Raw genomic sequence first — 16,726 nt, 5'->3', positions numbered from 1 at the left:
TTTCCAGCTGCAGTCCCCAATGGGGTGATAATAATAGTGTTACAACACACATTACAACACATTATTACTTAGGTTGTTATTGTTATTATTGTTTTCATGTTTCTTTCCCATTCACGAAATACCATAACCAGTCATTACTTATAAAACCCTGTCACCATTCTATTGATTTACATCATTCTTTCAAGTATTTATGGAAGCCCGTTTCCGCCATGTTAAAAAATAAAAGCCCAACAGGAAGTCGAAATTTCGAGATTTAAACTCGTAATTTCGAGATTTAAGCTCGAAATTTCGAGATTTAAACTCGTAATTTCGAGATTTAAACTCATACTACGAGTTTAAATCTCGAAATTACGACTTTTAAACTCATACTATGAGTTTAAATCTCGAAATTACGAGTTTAAATCTCGAAATTACGAGTTTAAATCTCGAAATTACGACTTTTAAAACTCGGAATTTCGAGATTTAAACTCGGAATTACGAGTTTTTCAGATCCGTGATCATAGACGTCTGTACGGCGGGGACAGCGGAACCACGGGTGCAGATGTAAACAAACAGTCATGGAGGATTAGCTTCATTGTGTTGTGAACCGCTACAGCAACTCTGGGACTTTAACAAAGACACACAGAAGTGTTTATTTTACCTCAACACCCAGGATTAAAAGCAGTGACAAGAAAAGTTATTAAAAATGGCTGTATCCACGATAGGAATGTGTTTAGGCCTTGATGATGCATGGGCATTCCCAAAGCTAATGCTACGATCGTAGCATTATGAACTTCGATGAACTTCGGATGATCATGATCATGTGAAAATGGGAAATATGCATGAATAAAGTCAATAAACCCACCGTCTACATAAAGCATCCCTTTAACAACGATCACACACTGAGTCGGGCTGGTTGATTTTGCAGTTTATTACTCACACTTCATGTACAACTGGCCGTAGCCGATTGCTTAGCACCCGGAGCTACCTAGCTTCTTAGCAGCTCTAGCATCCAGCTCCAATAATGGATCTTGTGGAATTAGGTATTATACACTAAAAACGTCAATAAAGCCGTAACCACATAATGCAGCCTTGAAGATTATCACACACTGGGTCGGGATTGACGCATTGGTGGTTAATTGCAGACTTTTTTTAATCAACAATGAGGTCGATTGCACATGCATGCTAACCGGACAAACCTAGACTAGCCATTGTCCACCGGCATCGCCCTTTTATCAAGCGGGGAGGCCATAGGCAGGGGGTACCCATAGGACATGGCAGAGGCAAAGAGGCACGAGTTTGCCCCAAAATAGCAGTTGTTTTTCAGGCATGATACGATTCCAAGATACGGCTAGGCTGGCCAGATCAAGCTCCACAGTTCAGACCGCATCAGACAGGAAAGAGAACGGCAACAACATCCGGATTTTCAAAGTAAAATAGGGCTGACGTCTATGATTACGGATCTTAAAAACTCGTAATTCCGAGTTTAAATCTCGAAATTACGAGTTTTAAAAGTCGTAATTTCGAGTTTAAAGCTCGAAATTACGACTTTTAAATCTCGAAATTACGAGTTTAAATCTCGTAATTTCGAGATTTAAACTCGTAGTATGAGTTTAAAACTCGGAATTTCGAGATTTAAACTCGTAGTATGAGTTTAAAACTCGTAATTACGAGTTTAAATCTCGAAATTTCGAGTTTAAATCTCGAAATTACGAGTTTAAATCTCGAAATTTCGACTTCCTGTTGGGCTTTTATTTTTTTAACATGGCGGAAACGGGCTTCCATAAGTATTGCATTTCTTATATTTTTTTATAATATACATGTATGTGTGCATACATACATAGACATATATACACACACACATATACATACATACATCACTGATGCCTTGTATTTTACTATTTTCACCATCACCTTAACAATGATGATGATGATTGCATTTTCCAAAATATCATGTTTCTTCTTGCTGTCATTCCCATTACCACATTGCCATTGCAATAGTGGTTTATCTACTTATTTATTTGTTATTATAATTATTATCATTATTACTTTAACTTGTTTTTGTGGTTTTTGATTGTTTGCCTTATTTTGTGAGGTGCATTAAAAAGCCAGGGTGTAATGTGGCCCGTTGGTTGAGGGCAGTAGCCCCCCATCAGCGTGCTCCCACCCAGCTGCCCTAACCAGGTTGTTGGTGTGAGCAGTTTAGTAACCTAAGTAACCTGTGCTAGTGCTTTAAAAGACAAGGTTAATGGACCTGTTGAAACGGGCATATATTCTCTGTTCTGTGCCGGGGAGACATCTGGTGTTCGGGTAGAGCATAATGCAATTTGTCAACAAAATTCAAGGCTGTTGGCTGGTCCTGGCGTGGCCGCGGAGCATTCTGTCATTTTTATGCATTTGCACTTGAGACAGCTGCGGGCAGGTTTTCCCTCTATTGGATTTCACGGGCTAATATATCAGGGGGTTTTGAAGTATTCCTCCGAATTTGGCACACAATGACTCTGGGAGAGTTTGAAGGAGAGAGGTTAATGCATGTGTTTGGTCATAGCTCAAAAGTTAACAAACATTTTCACATCACGCAATGCACTTCAAAATATCTGTGAGCGAGTCATTTGTAGTAGAGGAAGGGGCCTCACAACTGTCAGTTTAAGGATCATAAACCTCCTATTCCAAACAATTGCAATTATAGAATCTCGACAGTGGATCGTCCAAAAAATGCTTGATTCTTTTCTCCACATTTTGTTTTAAACAGTCTGTCTATGTGTGTGAAAGGCCCTGTACTGAGCTTGTTTATTTTAAATTATTAGTTGTGGTCCAAACCTATTCATAAATGTCCTCATGCATTGTTACTTTCTGGCTCTATTGTAAGTAGGAATGAGTTTATATGCAGCACTCTGCTTAGCTTCCACCAATATCAGTGAAAACAGTACACAGAAAATGGACTTCACTCTACCCTGAGTATAAAAAGATGTAGTCCTTTTAAAACTGATCATGTGCAAATTCAAAGTCAAAGTTCTTGCAGACCTTGTTAAACAATGTGGTGAATATATTGGGGGCTAATTGCACAGCGGTATCTTTGCACACTCCCAGCTGGAAATGTTTTCTGTCAACTTGGACAGTAACAGTTTTCAAACAATCTGACAACAAATCAATACCAGCCGAACACAAGCGCCTCGCTTTAAATAGTGCAGACACAGGTGCCACAGCGATTGACGTAGCGTTACATTATATCCACACTATAACATTCGTTAGCACATACACATATTATCATTAAGACACAATCTCAGACAGTATTTGAGCGTCTAATTGGATTCTGGAAGACTGAGGATTTCCTCAGCCGTGGAAGAGAACTGCATTCATTAGTGAATGTAAAAAATGGAAATGATTCCATTTGTTGCAAAGCTTTCCCTGAGCAGTGACAAAATGTTTTAGTTGCATACGGCCAGTCGCCCACGAGAGAAAAGTTACATGAGAATGTACGATGGAGACCACAAGTACTACCAGAATGTGATACTGTTGTGAAGGTTTAGTTAGTACTGTATGACAGGACGCTCTTAATCAGGAAATCAGAATAGAATCATCCTTGTCAGCCTCTACAACAATGGAAAATTACAGGACTACTACAGGATAGTTTACACAAAAATCAAAATGTAAAAATTAGTGTAAAGATTGAACTTTACTAAGTATTCACTTCTAAACTGGTTTTATTTACCTCTGGTAGCCTGAATATGTTCTCTGAAGTCTGTTTTCTGTGGCTGCTGTTTAGGTGGGAGGAAGCTTTCTAATGTCAAATTTAGTCAAAATAACTTTTTAGCATTCTCCCACATTCTCCCAACATCAACTCAGGGTAGTCTTACTGTTTATCATCCGCTCCTCTGGTCTCCTGGAAGCCACTTAAAGACTGCTTCATACTTTTAAATGAGATTTGAGAGCTGCCTCCTCCTTAGGTCCCAGTGGAGCGTGAATATGAGTGAAGTGAGCCTTGAAGAGTGGCGCATATGCCTGCATCATATATATATCTGTCGGCCATACCAATTTGGCTTCTATAAACCCACTCGGGCCGCCATTTTAACAGCGCTCAAATGTTAAGGCTTTTCCACTTGTGTGCACAGGGCCATCCGCCTGTCACTCGCCAAGTCTGGAGCCGGCAAACAGCCAGGCTGCTTTGTCACGTTAATTGTTGGTCAGTTGTTGAAGATTAGCACAACATTAGGGTCTGACTCACAGGATGGCAACAGCTTTGGATATGTTTCCTCTTTCTATCATTCAGATAGTAGTTGAATTGAGCTAAAAACAACAACAGCAACAAAAATCTTGGCCCATACAACCACACTTCACAAGCCTCAATCTCACAGAAAATTACTTCATATTCTGACGTTATCTCATGGAACTTTACACTTTTTACCCATTTTAATCCATTGGCAGAGATTAGGCCCAGTCAGTATTTCAACATCCTATTATCAAGGCAAATTGTTTTGTTTTTTTCAACACATTGAGTGCCGCGCTGTTTTTGGGATTGAGCACCAACAGTCCAGACCATTTTTTATGATATTTGTAGCATCACAGTGTATTCTATGTTATAGCTATGGACACATGCTATGGCTCGTATGAAAGGTGAGACTCTAAGCTAAGTGTAATTGTACGTGCCTCGGATCCTGAGAAATCCTAAGCTAAACAGAGGCTAGTTTTAATCAAAATCATTGATTTTTTTTCTAGAAACTGAGATATTGCGTGTTTTATGAATCACTCTCCTTTCTGATTAACTCCTCTCTCCTCCTCTCTCCTCTCTGGCACTAACGTTATGGGAAGAGGCAAATGCCTAAATATCTCAGTTTCAAGTCAATTTTCAACTACAACATTTTTGACATGTTTTGAAACACCGCGTGTTGCCACAGATCGATCACGTGTGCATTTAAACAGCCTGGTTCTCTGATTGAAGACTTTAACAGGATGTTTCTCAGCCGTCCTTGGACTGATAACCATTTACAAACTCAGAGAAATGTTAAAGTCTCAACTGTTTTGATCTTTCCACGGGAAGCCGCTCTGCTTTGTCAAACGCCCTCCAGAGAGCAAGTGAGAAGTGTCGGCCCTCGGACTAATAAAAAAAAGAAAAGAAATGCAATAATATATATATGAAATGTCCAGATCGTGACTTCTCACAAGTTTTTATCGTCATTTATTTAATTTCTGTTCATCACAGAGCTACCAAAATCACACATGAGGTGTATTAGAGTGTCTAGTTTCGTAGTAAATAAAACAAACTGCAAAAAATAGTTTTTATGTTTTTGGCACTCAATGTATTAACATATATTTTATCACATAGTGCTGTTGGACATGATGACTGTATTGAGAAGTGTGGACAAAATAAGCAAAAAGTTATTACTGTGGCGTCATCTTTTAACGTTGCTTACTCTGTCTCCAGGAATGGGACACTAATGCCTTGAAGATGCTACTGGGGACCACGACAATCCAAGACTTTGCCTTTGTCTTAAAACCAAATATTGACCCCATCCTGATGTGGGACGCCTCTAAAGTGGAACAAAAGAGAGCCTCACAGCACTGTATCCAAACAGCAGCCACATGATGTTCCTTTACGCCGTGATTTATGTTTTCTAAAAGAAAAAGAAATGAATGCTGTGAAATTTGGACTTTTGTGAAAAGAAATCCTGACAAGAACAAAATGAATCAATTTAGTCGTAGTCCTCACAAACAGACTTTATGTTTGAGTTGAGTTAAAGGTTTGTTATGAGCTCTTCCCCCTCTGAGACAGTCCTGTTCCATCTCTGATTTATTTATATTTAAAGCAGAAGCTTCACACAATGCTTTTTATTCAGTGTTCACCAGTTCAGGATAGAAATGTAAGCACTTCTAGAGATTAGCTGAATTCACTTTTATTAGTACAGCGATGTTCTGAGTAATATATGTTAGCACATGTAATGTTTTATAAAATGTATCCTTATAACATCTTTGTACTCGAAAGTTTTTGTTTTGTTTTTATTCAGAAACAATTGACCAAAAGGCAGTTCTTTTGGGTGCGACTGCAGCGTTGAAGATCAGAAGGCCAATATGACTTTTATTATTTTTTACATTGTTTAATTTATGTTTTTTTAATTGCGTGTCTTTTTTCTATTACCATCTGTTTTGTAGCTTTTGTACATGTTTGATCACTTTAAATCTTCAGACATTCCTGAAACCGGTGCACATGGTGCCTTTGCTGCTTTAAATCTGCAGGTTGTACAATGTAGGAGATTAAGAAACAAACATTTCAGCAGCTTTGTCCGCTGACATTAGATTACTGTAACTAATGCTTTTTATTGGAAAACAATTCAGAAAATCATTAAATCAAAAATCATTAAAGTGAATTCAGGTTTTTACTGTAGCATAACACACTAGAAATTATCATCTCTGACCAAGAAAATACAAATAATGCCATTTTGTTCTGCAATGTACCCCAGCATCACACTTAAACCACAGCTCAAATACACAGGATACGTGGTTAAATTACCAATGTTTGAATATTACTTAAAACCTGTGTTTGGCTACAGTCTATAACCTCCTTATTGCTTCTATTCACTGTTACATGCTCATATGTTAAGGTCAAGGTGCTTAAGTCACAGTATATCAATATATAGTATTACCATAAGGATATCCACCACTGTCTGCTGGCCTTATGACTGCTGATGTGATGCAACTCAGTCTTCAAATCATTTCAAATATGTGTTGTTGTTTTTTTGAGATTTCTGTATCGCTTACCTGACATTCCCATTTTACTTTTTGCACAGCGCAAGTATTTTATCTTTGCCGGGCATTAAATGGATCTTTAGTTACGGCTCGACTTTGACAATCACATTCCTCTGACTCCTGAGTAGATCAGGGGCCGGGACCAAAACATACTTTTACAATTTAATGTGATAATGTTTCTTTTTTTTTTTTATGCAGAAGTTTCATAATGCCGTGCTGTTTTTTGTTTTATTTGTTTTTTACATCCTTGAAGTTTTTCTTGTATGTTTAACCAGACACTTGCTGTTTGTGTAGAGCCTATGCAACTCTCACTATCTGTCGTCTCTGTAACCACTCCATGTGTCACACAATGGGCAACAAGTGCATGATGTTTTAAACATTGTAGTACTCCTGACTCAACAACAGCAATAAAGACATCCACGTAATATGATTTATGTCATTACTGTTTAATTTGTTTTTATATGTTCATTTTGATTTTTTAATTAATTTTAATTTTAATTTTAATTAAAGTTCAAGATGTAAAACTTGGATGACAACACACACTGCCTGACCAAACATAAAAAGGTTTCATGCTGAAATATTTCGCTGGACTGCCTTTAGCTCTGATCACAGCAAGCATTCACTGTGGCATTGGTTTAATAAGCTTCTGCAACAACAAAAGATCCATTGTTGCCTTCATTTTTCGCCAAGATCTTGTATTGATGATGGGAGAATGTGACCACTGTGCAAAGACTTCTCCAGCACATACCAACAATCCTCAATAGATACAGACGGTATCGCGTCATAGAAGGGGGCGTGGCCTCGCCAAGGGTGAAAAATAGAATCTTTAGGGAAACACAATTTTCCACTGTTTTTAGCCATTTTCTGGTGGAATATGAACTTATTTATCCAAAAAAATAAAGTCAAGTGTAACTTGGGCCCATATGGATATTTTTCTCACAGCAGATTGTTCAGTGAAAAAACAGCAGTTGTAGCAAGCGCTAGCTATCCATTAGCATTAGCACGATGCTAACCTGAAGCATCATGTTAGCATTCTCCGTTATTTATGTATTTATGGGCTGTTGAATCACTTTGCTCCTCCCGGTGTCTTTGTATCTATTTAATAGAAAACTATATTCATAATTCAGCATTTGTTAAAGTAGTTTTTGAATAATTAGAGAAAGTCTAGATTTTTCTCCAAATTGTTTTCCCCCTTAACTGTTTTCAAACATGACCATATATGGTCTATTCCAGTGTTGCCGTCTGTATCTATGTCGTCTGTAGGTGGCGTTCACGTTTTAGTCATGTGATGTCAGAATGTCAGGTGGAGGGCAGGGGCCAATGCAACTCTATGGGAGAAATACAGTTTTTTGTGGGAAATTGCCATAATTGAAAATGATTTTTCCTCATCAGTATTTGACAGTGATTGGATTCACAAACATCACGATATATTTTTTTCTACTGGACAACATCACACTCATGTTTTTGAACAGTGTCACCATTGTCGGACGCCTTTATGAGGAAATAATCGGACATTAGTTCATATGTGCTGACAAAGGAGAGAATTAACTTGGATTCTCAAAAGTACAGAATGCCATCAGGGAAGAAGAAATCCATTGATGAAATAACCTGATCATTCAGGATGTTCAGGTCGTCAGCTGATCTCATTCTTTGGGCGCATAATGTTGCTGAACCTCGCCCTGACCCAGTTCATAACAGTTAATCCAGGTGGACACTTTTTTCTTGGTCAGGAACTGTATGTAATTTACACTTTCAGCTCACAACTTGCAAACAAACCTGTCTATTCTTAATGTAATGTCTTAGCCTGATAAAAGGGCATCATTATTATCGCCAGGATAACTGGGATAATGTATTAATCTAAGTCTCTCCCATTAATCAATAACATGTACAATAGTGAAGGATTTTGGTTCAAGATTTGGCGAGACATTTGGCACTATGGTCGGTCGCCCATTGCTTGTGAGTAGTAGTAATGAGGGTGGATCAGCAGCGACTCCTCATTGACTACAAAGGAAGCTGAACAAATGTAGGTATTAAATGTCATAATAAATTCACCAGAGTGTGTTAAATTGTGTGAGAAAATCTGTCGTTAATCAGGAACTTCAGTATGGTCTTCCCTGCTGTCTGTCTGTCTGTCCCTCAGAGCTGCCAGAAGCTTGAAGTGAATTTCCATTGATGCTCCCTTATTAGAATACAGCCTCTGATTGACCGACTATTGCTCGGAGGCTCAGCATCAAAGCAGAAGGTTGTAACACCCACCAGCTGAATGTTGATTGGCTGCCTCCGCAAAAAGTGGAAAAACAGCTCCTCCTCCTGATGTTCCTCTGGAGGAGGAGCTGTGAGAGCAGTGTTAGCATTAGCATTAGCATTAGCATTAGCTGTTGTCACTGTCAAGCTACAAGAGGAAACTGAAGCTGCTGAGACCAATGTGACAGAGATGGACTTCATTTCAGTCATGCGCAACATGTTTTATGAAGCTTTATAAAGAATGTACTTTTGTGGAGACGTGCTTTCTCGCGTTAGCTCCTCCTGCTTTAGCTGCTATTAGCCTATCAAGCTACATCATGACATGAACAGCTCAGAGTTAGCCCAAATGTGAATTTAATCCTAGTTTGGATCTGGTTTAGTTCTGGTTTAGTTCCAGATTTTCTTTTAGTCCAAGTTTTGTGTTCTAGTTTAAACCCTATTTTGGACTTGGTTTAGTTGCTTGCGTATAGGCCTGCTTTCCCCCTAAATGTTGCCTAATTTAATTGACTTTAATTTTAACAATGAGTCAAAAGTCTAAATAAGTCTTGTTTGCACAAAAGGCTGTGGGAGGAACGTAGTGTTCAATGTTAGTGCAGGTTTATGCAGGTCCCTGATAAAGAATAGAAAATATCATGAGCGTCCTCTGTTTGAGAGACCACCAGCTGCTACTGGGGTGGATGAAAGGCAGGAGACATGATTAAAAGAGAAGAGAAACACACATGTCACACATGCTAGTCAAGCTGCCTACTGCGCTAATAAAGCAGATTTCTAGGTATATCCACATGCCTACACAAGACTTTGATGTTAGATTCCTTAAAGCCACAAAGGTAACACAACAATATCTGTCATTTTTCTGTCTCTTCCACAAAGTTGTTTGAAGTGGAAACTCTTTTTCCAATAACATAGAAAGAACTCTTGACTCACTGTTTGCAACCTATCTATCTATCTATCTATCTATCTATCTATCTATCTATCTATCTATCTATCTATCTATCTATCTATCTATCTACAGTATCTATCTACAGTATCTATCTATATATATATCTACAGTATCTATCTATCTATCTGCAGTATCTATCTATCTACAGTATCTATCTATCTCTCTACAGTATCTATCGACAGTATCTATCTATCTATCTATCTATCTATCTATATATCTACAGTATCTATCTATCTATCTATCTATCTACAGTATCAATCTATATATCTATATATCTATCTATCGACAGCATCTACCTATCTATCTACAGTATCTCTCTACAGTATCAATCTATATATCTATCTATCTACAGTATATATCTATCTACAGTATCAATCTATATATCTATCTATCGACAGTATCTATCTATCTATCTATCTATCTATCTACAGTATCAATCTATATATCTATCTATCGACAGTATCTATCTATCTATCTATCTATCTATCTACAGTATCAATCTATATATCTATCTATCTACAGTATCTATCTATCTACAGTATCTATCAATCTATCTATTTATCTATCAATCTATCTACAGTATCAATCTATCTACAGTATCTATCTATCAATCTATCTATTTATCTATCTATCAATCTATCTACAGTATCAATCTATCTACAGTATCAATCTATCTACAGTATCTATCTATCTATCTATCTATCTATCTATCAATCTATCTACAGTATCAATCTATCTATCTATCTACAGTATCTATCTATCTATCTATCTATCTATCTATCTATCTATCTATCTATCTATCAATCTATCTACAGTATCAATCTATCTATCTATCTACAGTATCTATCTATCTATCTATCTATATATACATATATATATATATATATATATATATATATATATATATATATATATATATATATATATATATATATATATATATATATATATATATATATATATAATAATAATAATATCTATAATAGAAAACGCTATCTCAATGGCCGACGCCTGGGCGCCGCCATGTTTATTTCCCATACCGACTTTGAAGCTAAGCAGGGACGGGCCTGGTTAGGACTGGGATGGGAGACCGTTTGGGAACACCAGGAAGCCTGGCGACAGTATGACTGTGTGCGTGGTTGGTGATGGGGGCTGAGGTGCGCAGTGGACTAAATGAATACTGCAACCAATTGTACACCGACGAGCGTCTGGAAAAGCGCTATATAAGCTTGCCATGTTCATTTCCCAAAAATCCGCGGCCGGCCCCCACGTGGCGGTCCCTCCGCTCGCGGGCATTGGCCAGAGGCCACCACGTGACCGTCCCACCGGCCGCGGGCATTGGACACGGGTCCATATGGACCGCGGTGCTGCTGGCCGAGGACAACCCGCCGTCACAACAACGCAAGTGCACGAGATCTGACTGCCGTGCCTGTGTGCGCGCATCCAAACAGGGCAATGTGTGTCATCGTCACTCACCGCTAAACTGCAGCTGTAGACGCTCCGCACAGGTACAGTTACCTCCTCCAAAACACATCTGCGTCTCTTTGTTTACGTCTCTCCTGCAGTGACCGAGGCTGTGGTTCATTATAGATCCAGTGCTGCGTCATGTCAGAGCGCACACAAATGCGTAAGATCCAATCCTGGCCATATTCCGTCTCCAAAGTTATGTCTCCGAAAAAAAGTACACGCAGAAACACGAGCTTCAAATGAAACGCGCTGCTCCGAGAGCGTCAGCCTCCGTGTGCAGAAAGCGAAAGTGAAACTACCACTTAACGAGCGCATGGCCTGCACTGTAGCGTTTTTTTTTTTTTTTTTTTTTTTTTTTTACTTTGCTGCTGTACCATTTCTTTTCTATTTTTCCTTCCCTCCTTTACATTCTATAAAGCGGCTTTGAAAGCATTGCCTATTGTATTCTAAAGATATAAATACTGTCTAATATAAAACAACGTATTCTTTTTTAGATTGCACTTACACCATGATGCACCAAACCACGTCTCCTGCACCGTCACCCGGACCGTAACAGCTGAACCCCTAATATTTATCCATAGGCCTACATGTTCCACTGTCTCTTGAATTCTATTCCCTGAGTTTATGGAACATATTGTCGTTGTAGTATATACGAAAGGAGTACAGGTGCATCAAACACTCCAATTGCAGTTTGTTTGAAATTATTTTTAGCATTCATTATTTTACACATTTGTAGTGGCCATAGTTTTAGGAATGGGTTGGGAACCACTGGTCTACTTACTGCGGGTCTACAGCTATTCTGACTGACGGGTTAGAGGGACTATACTGGACATTTCTGTGTAATAACTCTTAATCTCTGAATATCAAATGTGGAGACTAGCGAGGCCCGGCCGAAGGCCGGGTCTCAGCTAGTATATATATATATCTCTACAGTATCTATCTATCTATCTGTCCATCCATCCATCCCCTTGATCAAACAAATTGCTTTATAAAAAAGTATTAAATACGACTAAAGAACACCTCAAAACACAGCAAATATCATTCTGAAACATAAACTTTCTCTCTGTCACTCCGACTTCACAGCTCTTAGTTCAAATTGGTTCTCATGTTCCGTAAGAGACCATTTTTACGATGTGTTTATTCGATATCTCTGCTCATAGTGCGGGGAGGAGGTGTTAAGCCCCACACTGCTGCTTCCATGCATTCTTCATGCTTTGCTTTAATGCCTCCTAATGCTCGAACCAGAGCCACACATTCCTGCCTGTGCCGGAGTCTCTGTAGTTCCACAATCTACGCCAGACGACCAGTGACCACAGTGATTAAGGAAAAGAATTCAGGCTACATACACTGTTCGAGCCCCGCTGGCATTTTCAGTCCACCGCTAACTTTTCCATTTGACGGTTCTTAACATCCACAGTCTTTATTTCTGTCTTTGTAATTGGCTTTGGAGAAAGCAGGGTTGCACTGATTTTGTAGTAACTGTAACTAATTCAAAAATGGTGTTAATTGACGACTGTAAGAAATATATAAATCTATTGTATATTGATTGGTCTATGCAAGTAAAATTATTAGTGTACGTAAAATTAAGAAAATGTCTATTGCACTTAAATAATAAATCTCATTTTACTTTTATTTTCAGTACAAAAAACGGTATTTTTTTCTGGTCAAGTCAGAATTCATTCCAGTAACTTAAACTTATCTTGCTGCTCTTAACAGAAAATGTTGTGCAGTGGGGGGCAAAGTGCGGCCCGGGGGCCAAATGCGGCCCTCAGACCAATTTTTGGTGGCCCTCAAGCTTTTTGTTGAATTTGCACATATCACCAGAGATGGTACATTTTACAGAAAATGTTATTATTTTTACACAATTATTCCCTCAAAAGGTAAAAAAAAAAAATCTAAATTAGTCTTAAAGCAGTACTAGTTAACTCATGCCCCTAGAGGCCATAAGCGACGCTGCAGGCGTCATAGCATGTTGAGTTTTTTTTATTCATTAATTGTCCATGAGAGTAAATACTACGCTGACATAAAAGACAAAGGGTACTTTTATTTTCTCTGAAACTTGGCTGTAAATACAGAAGTGGTGCTAGCCCACAATTAGCTTTGCCCGTTAGCCTGTTAGCTTCTTCTTCATGATTCTATTAGTGTGTATTGCGGCTCTGTCCCGGAGGCAGGAAAGTTGGAATTGTGGTTTTCTGGACAGTGACACTAAGGGGAGATGAAAGACCCCCCAATCATCCCATCAACACTTGTATTACCCACAGAGGGACTACGAAAAGGATTTATTAAGGTAAACAACTTACTTACTACTGCTTTAAGTGAAGGTTTGGGGCACAGCTCAAACCTAAAATCTTAAATGTATCGTTGAATTTTTCACCACATTGACCACCGGTTTGTTGCCCTCAACGACATACAAACTTCAATATGAGACCCCTTTCATAAAGATAACCAATGCCAAAATGCATAAAGGCATTGCCTATTTTATTGTCCTCTGTATTTGACTGGGACTCCGAGGCTGTGGAGGAACACAGTGCAGCGCCCCAAGTCAACTCAATTTCATTAACTTGTTTCAAAGCAAACTCATTTGAGAAGTTTGTGGATCATGGCTCGTGCTGAGAACCACAAGTCTCACTTTACAGTTAGCAGCCACAATTTGGTCTGTTTCTTCACTGCTAATGGATTTCACGAGACAATTCACTTTTTGTGCCATTACCAAGCCTGGATAATTGCTGAGAGTCTTGCGGGGAGGCTTCCAGAAAATGATACCAATCGCAAAACAACACACTGACAGTTTGGAAAGCGAGATGCCACTATAGCGCTGCCGTTTTCTATGACCTGATTATGTCTCCACACTGAAGGGAGAGAGGAAGGTGTATTTTCATCTTATTTGTGTTCCTGCTTCGACGTGGCGCCGCGGTGATAAAAGCTGTCGAGCCGAGAGCGTGCTGCGCCTGAACGTAACTCTTCAATTGTCAGCATTCATCTGTCTGCTTATACATAACTATTGCAGTATTTTACGCACAAAACAATGGCAGCGAGGTTACACTGATGATGGCTTTGATGATTTGATTTGTTTCGAATCACTTCTGACAATCGCTGTATAAGTAAAAAACATGCTTCTTTGTTGTATTGCAGAATGTGACACCATCTTCAATCTTGGAGAGTTTACCCAGTAGCCCACTTTTAACATGGCATACTTGAATTTGAATATTAAAAAGACCATTACTGGACATTTTATTGACTATCACCTGGATAGCAACGTATTTCATCAAATGTGGATTTACATGTTCTCAATGCACGTATTTTGCTTTTTTTGTTTTACTCTTCATAAAGTATGTTATGGTGGGGCTATATGCAGCACGTAAAAGGCCTTTACCAATACAGCATACAGCAATCCCAGAGAAGAACGTGCTGTGGTCTGTGATCTGAACAGATGCAAAAGACACGGTTAAGATGGTAAACCTGGTCAGAGTTTGTCATTATCCAGAGTGAAACAAGTCCTGTACCGACATGGGCTGAGAGGGTGCTCTGCCAGGAAGCAGCCCTTACTCCAAAAGAAACAAAGTTTTCAAATAAAATAAGGATAAAGACTTTAATTTTTAGAGACATATCCTGTGGTCTGACGGAAAAAGGGGGGAATCTTGCAAGCCTGAGAACACCATCCCAACTGTGAAAAACGGGGGTGGCAGCATCATGCTGTGGGGCTGTTTTGCTGCTGGAGGGACTGGTGCACTTCATAAAATATATGACATCATGAAGAAACAACACTATGTGGAAATATTGGAGCAACATCTCAAGACGTCAGCCAGGAAGTTAAAGCTTGGGTGCAGATGGGTCTTCCAAATTACCAAAGCTTATGGCCAAACTGGTGACAAAGTGGCTTAAGGGAAACAAAGTCTATGTTTTGAAGTGGTCATCACAAATTCCTGATCTCAATCTAATTGAAAATGTATGGACAGAGCTGAAAAGGTGGCTACAAATATGGCTCAGTTACACCAGTTCTGTTTGGAGGAATGGACCAAAGTTCCTCCCAACTATTGTGAGAAGCTTGTGGAAGGAAATCCAAAACATTTGACCCAAGTTATACAGTTGAAAGGCAATTCTACCAAATATTGATGAAATGTATGTTAACTTTTGGTTTTGTGAAATGTAATTAAAAAAAATGTGTAGAAAATTATATCTCTCATTCCTCTGGCATTTGACAAATATAAATATTTTTTAAAATTGTAATTGACCTAAATAAAATGCAAATGTCTTTTTATGAAGTGTGTAAGTATGTAAACATTTGGTTCCTGCTGTACATTACTTTAAATGAGAATCTGTGCAATTAGAAGTGTTTAGTTCATGCAAACAAATGGTCAAATCTATCTTTTGTTTTAACTGTAAGTAGAAGAACAAAAACAAGATGTTCAAAAAAGAAAATAGTGATCCCAAGATATTGCCCTGTTTCAAGTAATATCAAACTCCACAAAACAATGTCCACTGTTTTGTTCAGGTCCCATTAGACTTCACCATCCCAGCCCTGAGTCCGCAGAGCTCAAGCCATTGATCCACAAATCCATATTTAGTTCAGTCACTCATGGAGACACAATGAGAACAGAGAGAGAAAGGCTGGCTCTGTCTGGAAATAACATTAAAAGGATATTTTTTTCCCCACACACTTTTGTACGGATACTGCAGCATCACAAGGGACTGTTGTTTGACCTCTCTCTTTGGAGCAAAGACAAGAGTTCATTCTTTTTCCCATAACGTTTGTTTTTGCCCCTGTTTCATTTCATTTGTTGATTTATTTACTTATATTTCAAACTGTCCTTTATTTCCTGTGTTAGTAGTGGCAGTAATTGTCTTAAATGTACTTTTGATACACATTTGTTGTTTGGAGTTTGTTTTCTTCTTTGTTCGAAGACAGAACAGTAGTTAGGGCAATGTATGTCTGACTAAATGAGTTGACCAATTCCTATTATTTTCCCTCATCAGATTTGGTGGTGTGTTTTAACAGTGACCAATTTAATAATATGATTTTGTTTTAAATAATACAATCTGCTCTGTTAGTCCAAAAACATAGGCAGAGTCAATCAGCCGTCGGCTACATTGGGATTAAAGGGGAAACACTGCAGGCACCAGGAAACAAACAAAATACCTCATCTTCTCAATAGCATGTTTAATTATTGCACTGACTCAATGTTTCTCCATAGGCTTAACAATATTTTTTAAGTTTTATTACCAGCTTTTATATATAATTCCTAACCTGATTTATTGAGTTTTGAATTTCAAAAAACAAGACGAAATTTCAATTTTTACAGATTTTTTCCCAGAAAAACCCCCCATCTTATTTTAAAATTAAGCAAGATATCCAAA

The 16,726-nt window shown here is 38.4% G+C and overlaps 1 protein-coding gene across 4 annotated transcripts in view; it reads left to right on the top strand.

The window, feature by feature from the left end:
- cald1a (caldesmon 1a) overlaps positions 1 to 6,305 on the top strand; it is an 88,043-nt gene extending 81,738 nt beyond the window's left edge. For all 4 annotated transcript variants that reach the window (XR_013792656.1, XM_079552459.1, XM_079552457.1 and 1 more), the window contains one exon: positions 5,402 to 6,305. Coding sequence is in view for 3 of the 4 variants with exons in the window: in XM_079552459.1 (XP_079408585.1) it covers positions 5,402 to 5,415 (14 nt within the window). In the remaining variant the exon portion in view is untranslated. The remainder of the gene's footprint in view (positions 1 to 5,401) is intronic.
- The last annotated feature ends 10,421 nt before the right edge of the window (positions 6,306 to 16,726 follow it).

The sequence above is a fragment of the Gobius niger genome (assembly GCF_951799975.1).
Source record: "Gobius niger genome assembly, chromosome: 2".
In the NCBI taxonomy this organism is placed as follows: domain Eukaryota; kingdom Metazoa; phylum Chordata; class Actinopteri; order Gobiiformes; family Gobiidae; genus Gobius; species Gobius niger.
The sequence above is the reverse complement of the archived record's forward strand: the minus strand, read 5'-3'. Positions and strand labels throughout refer to the sequence as shown.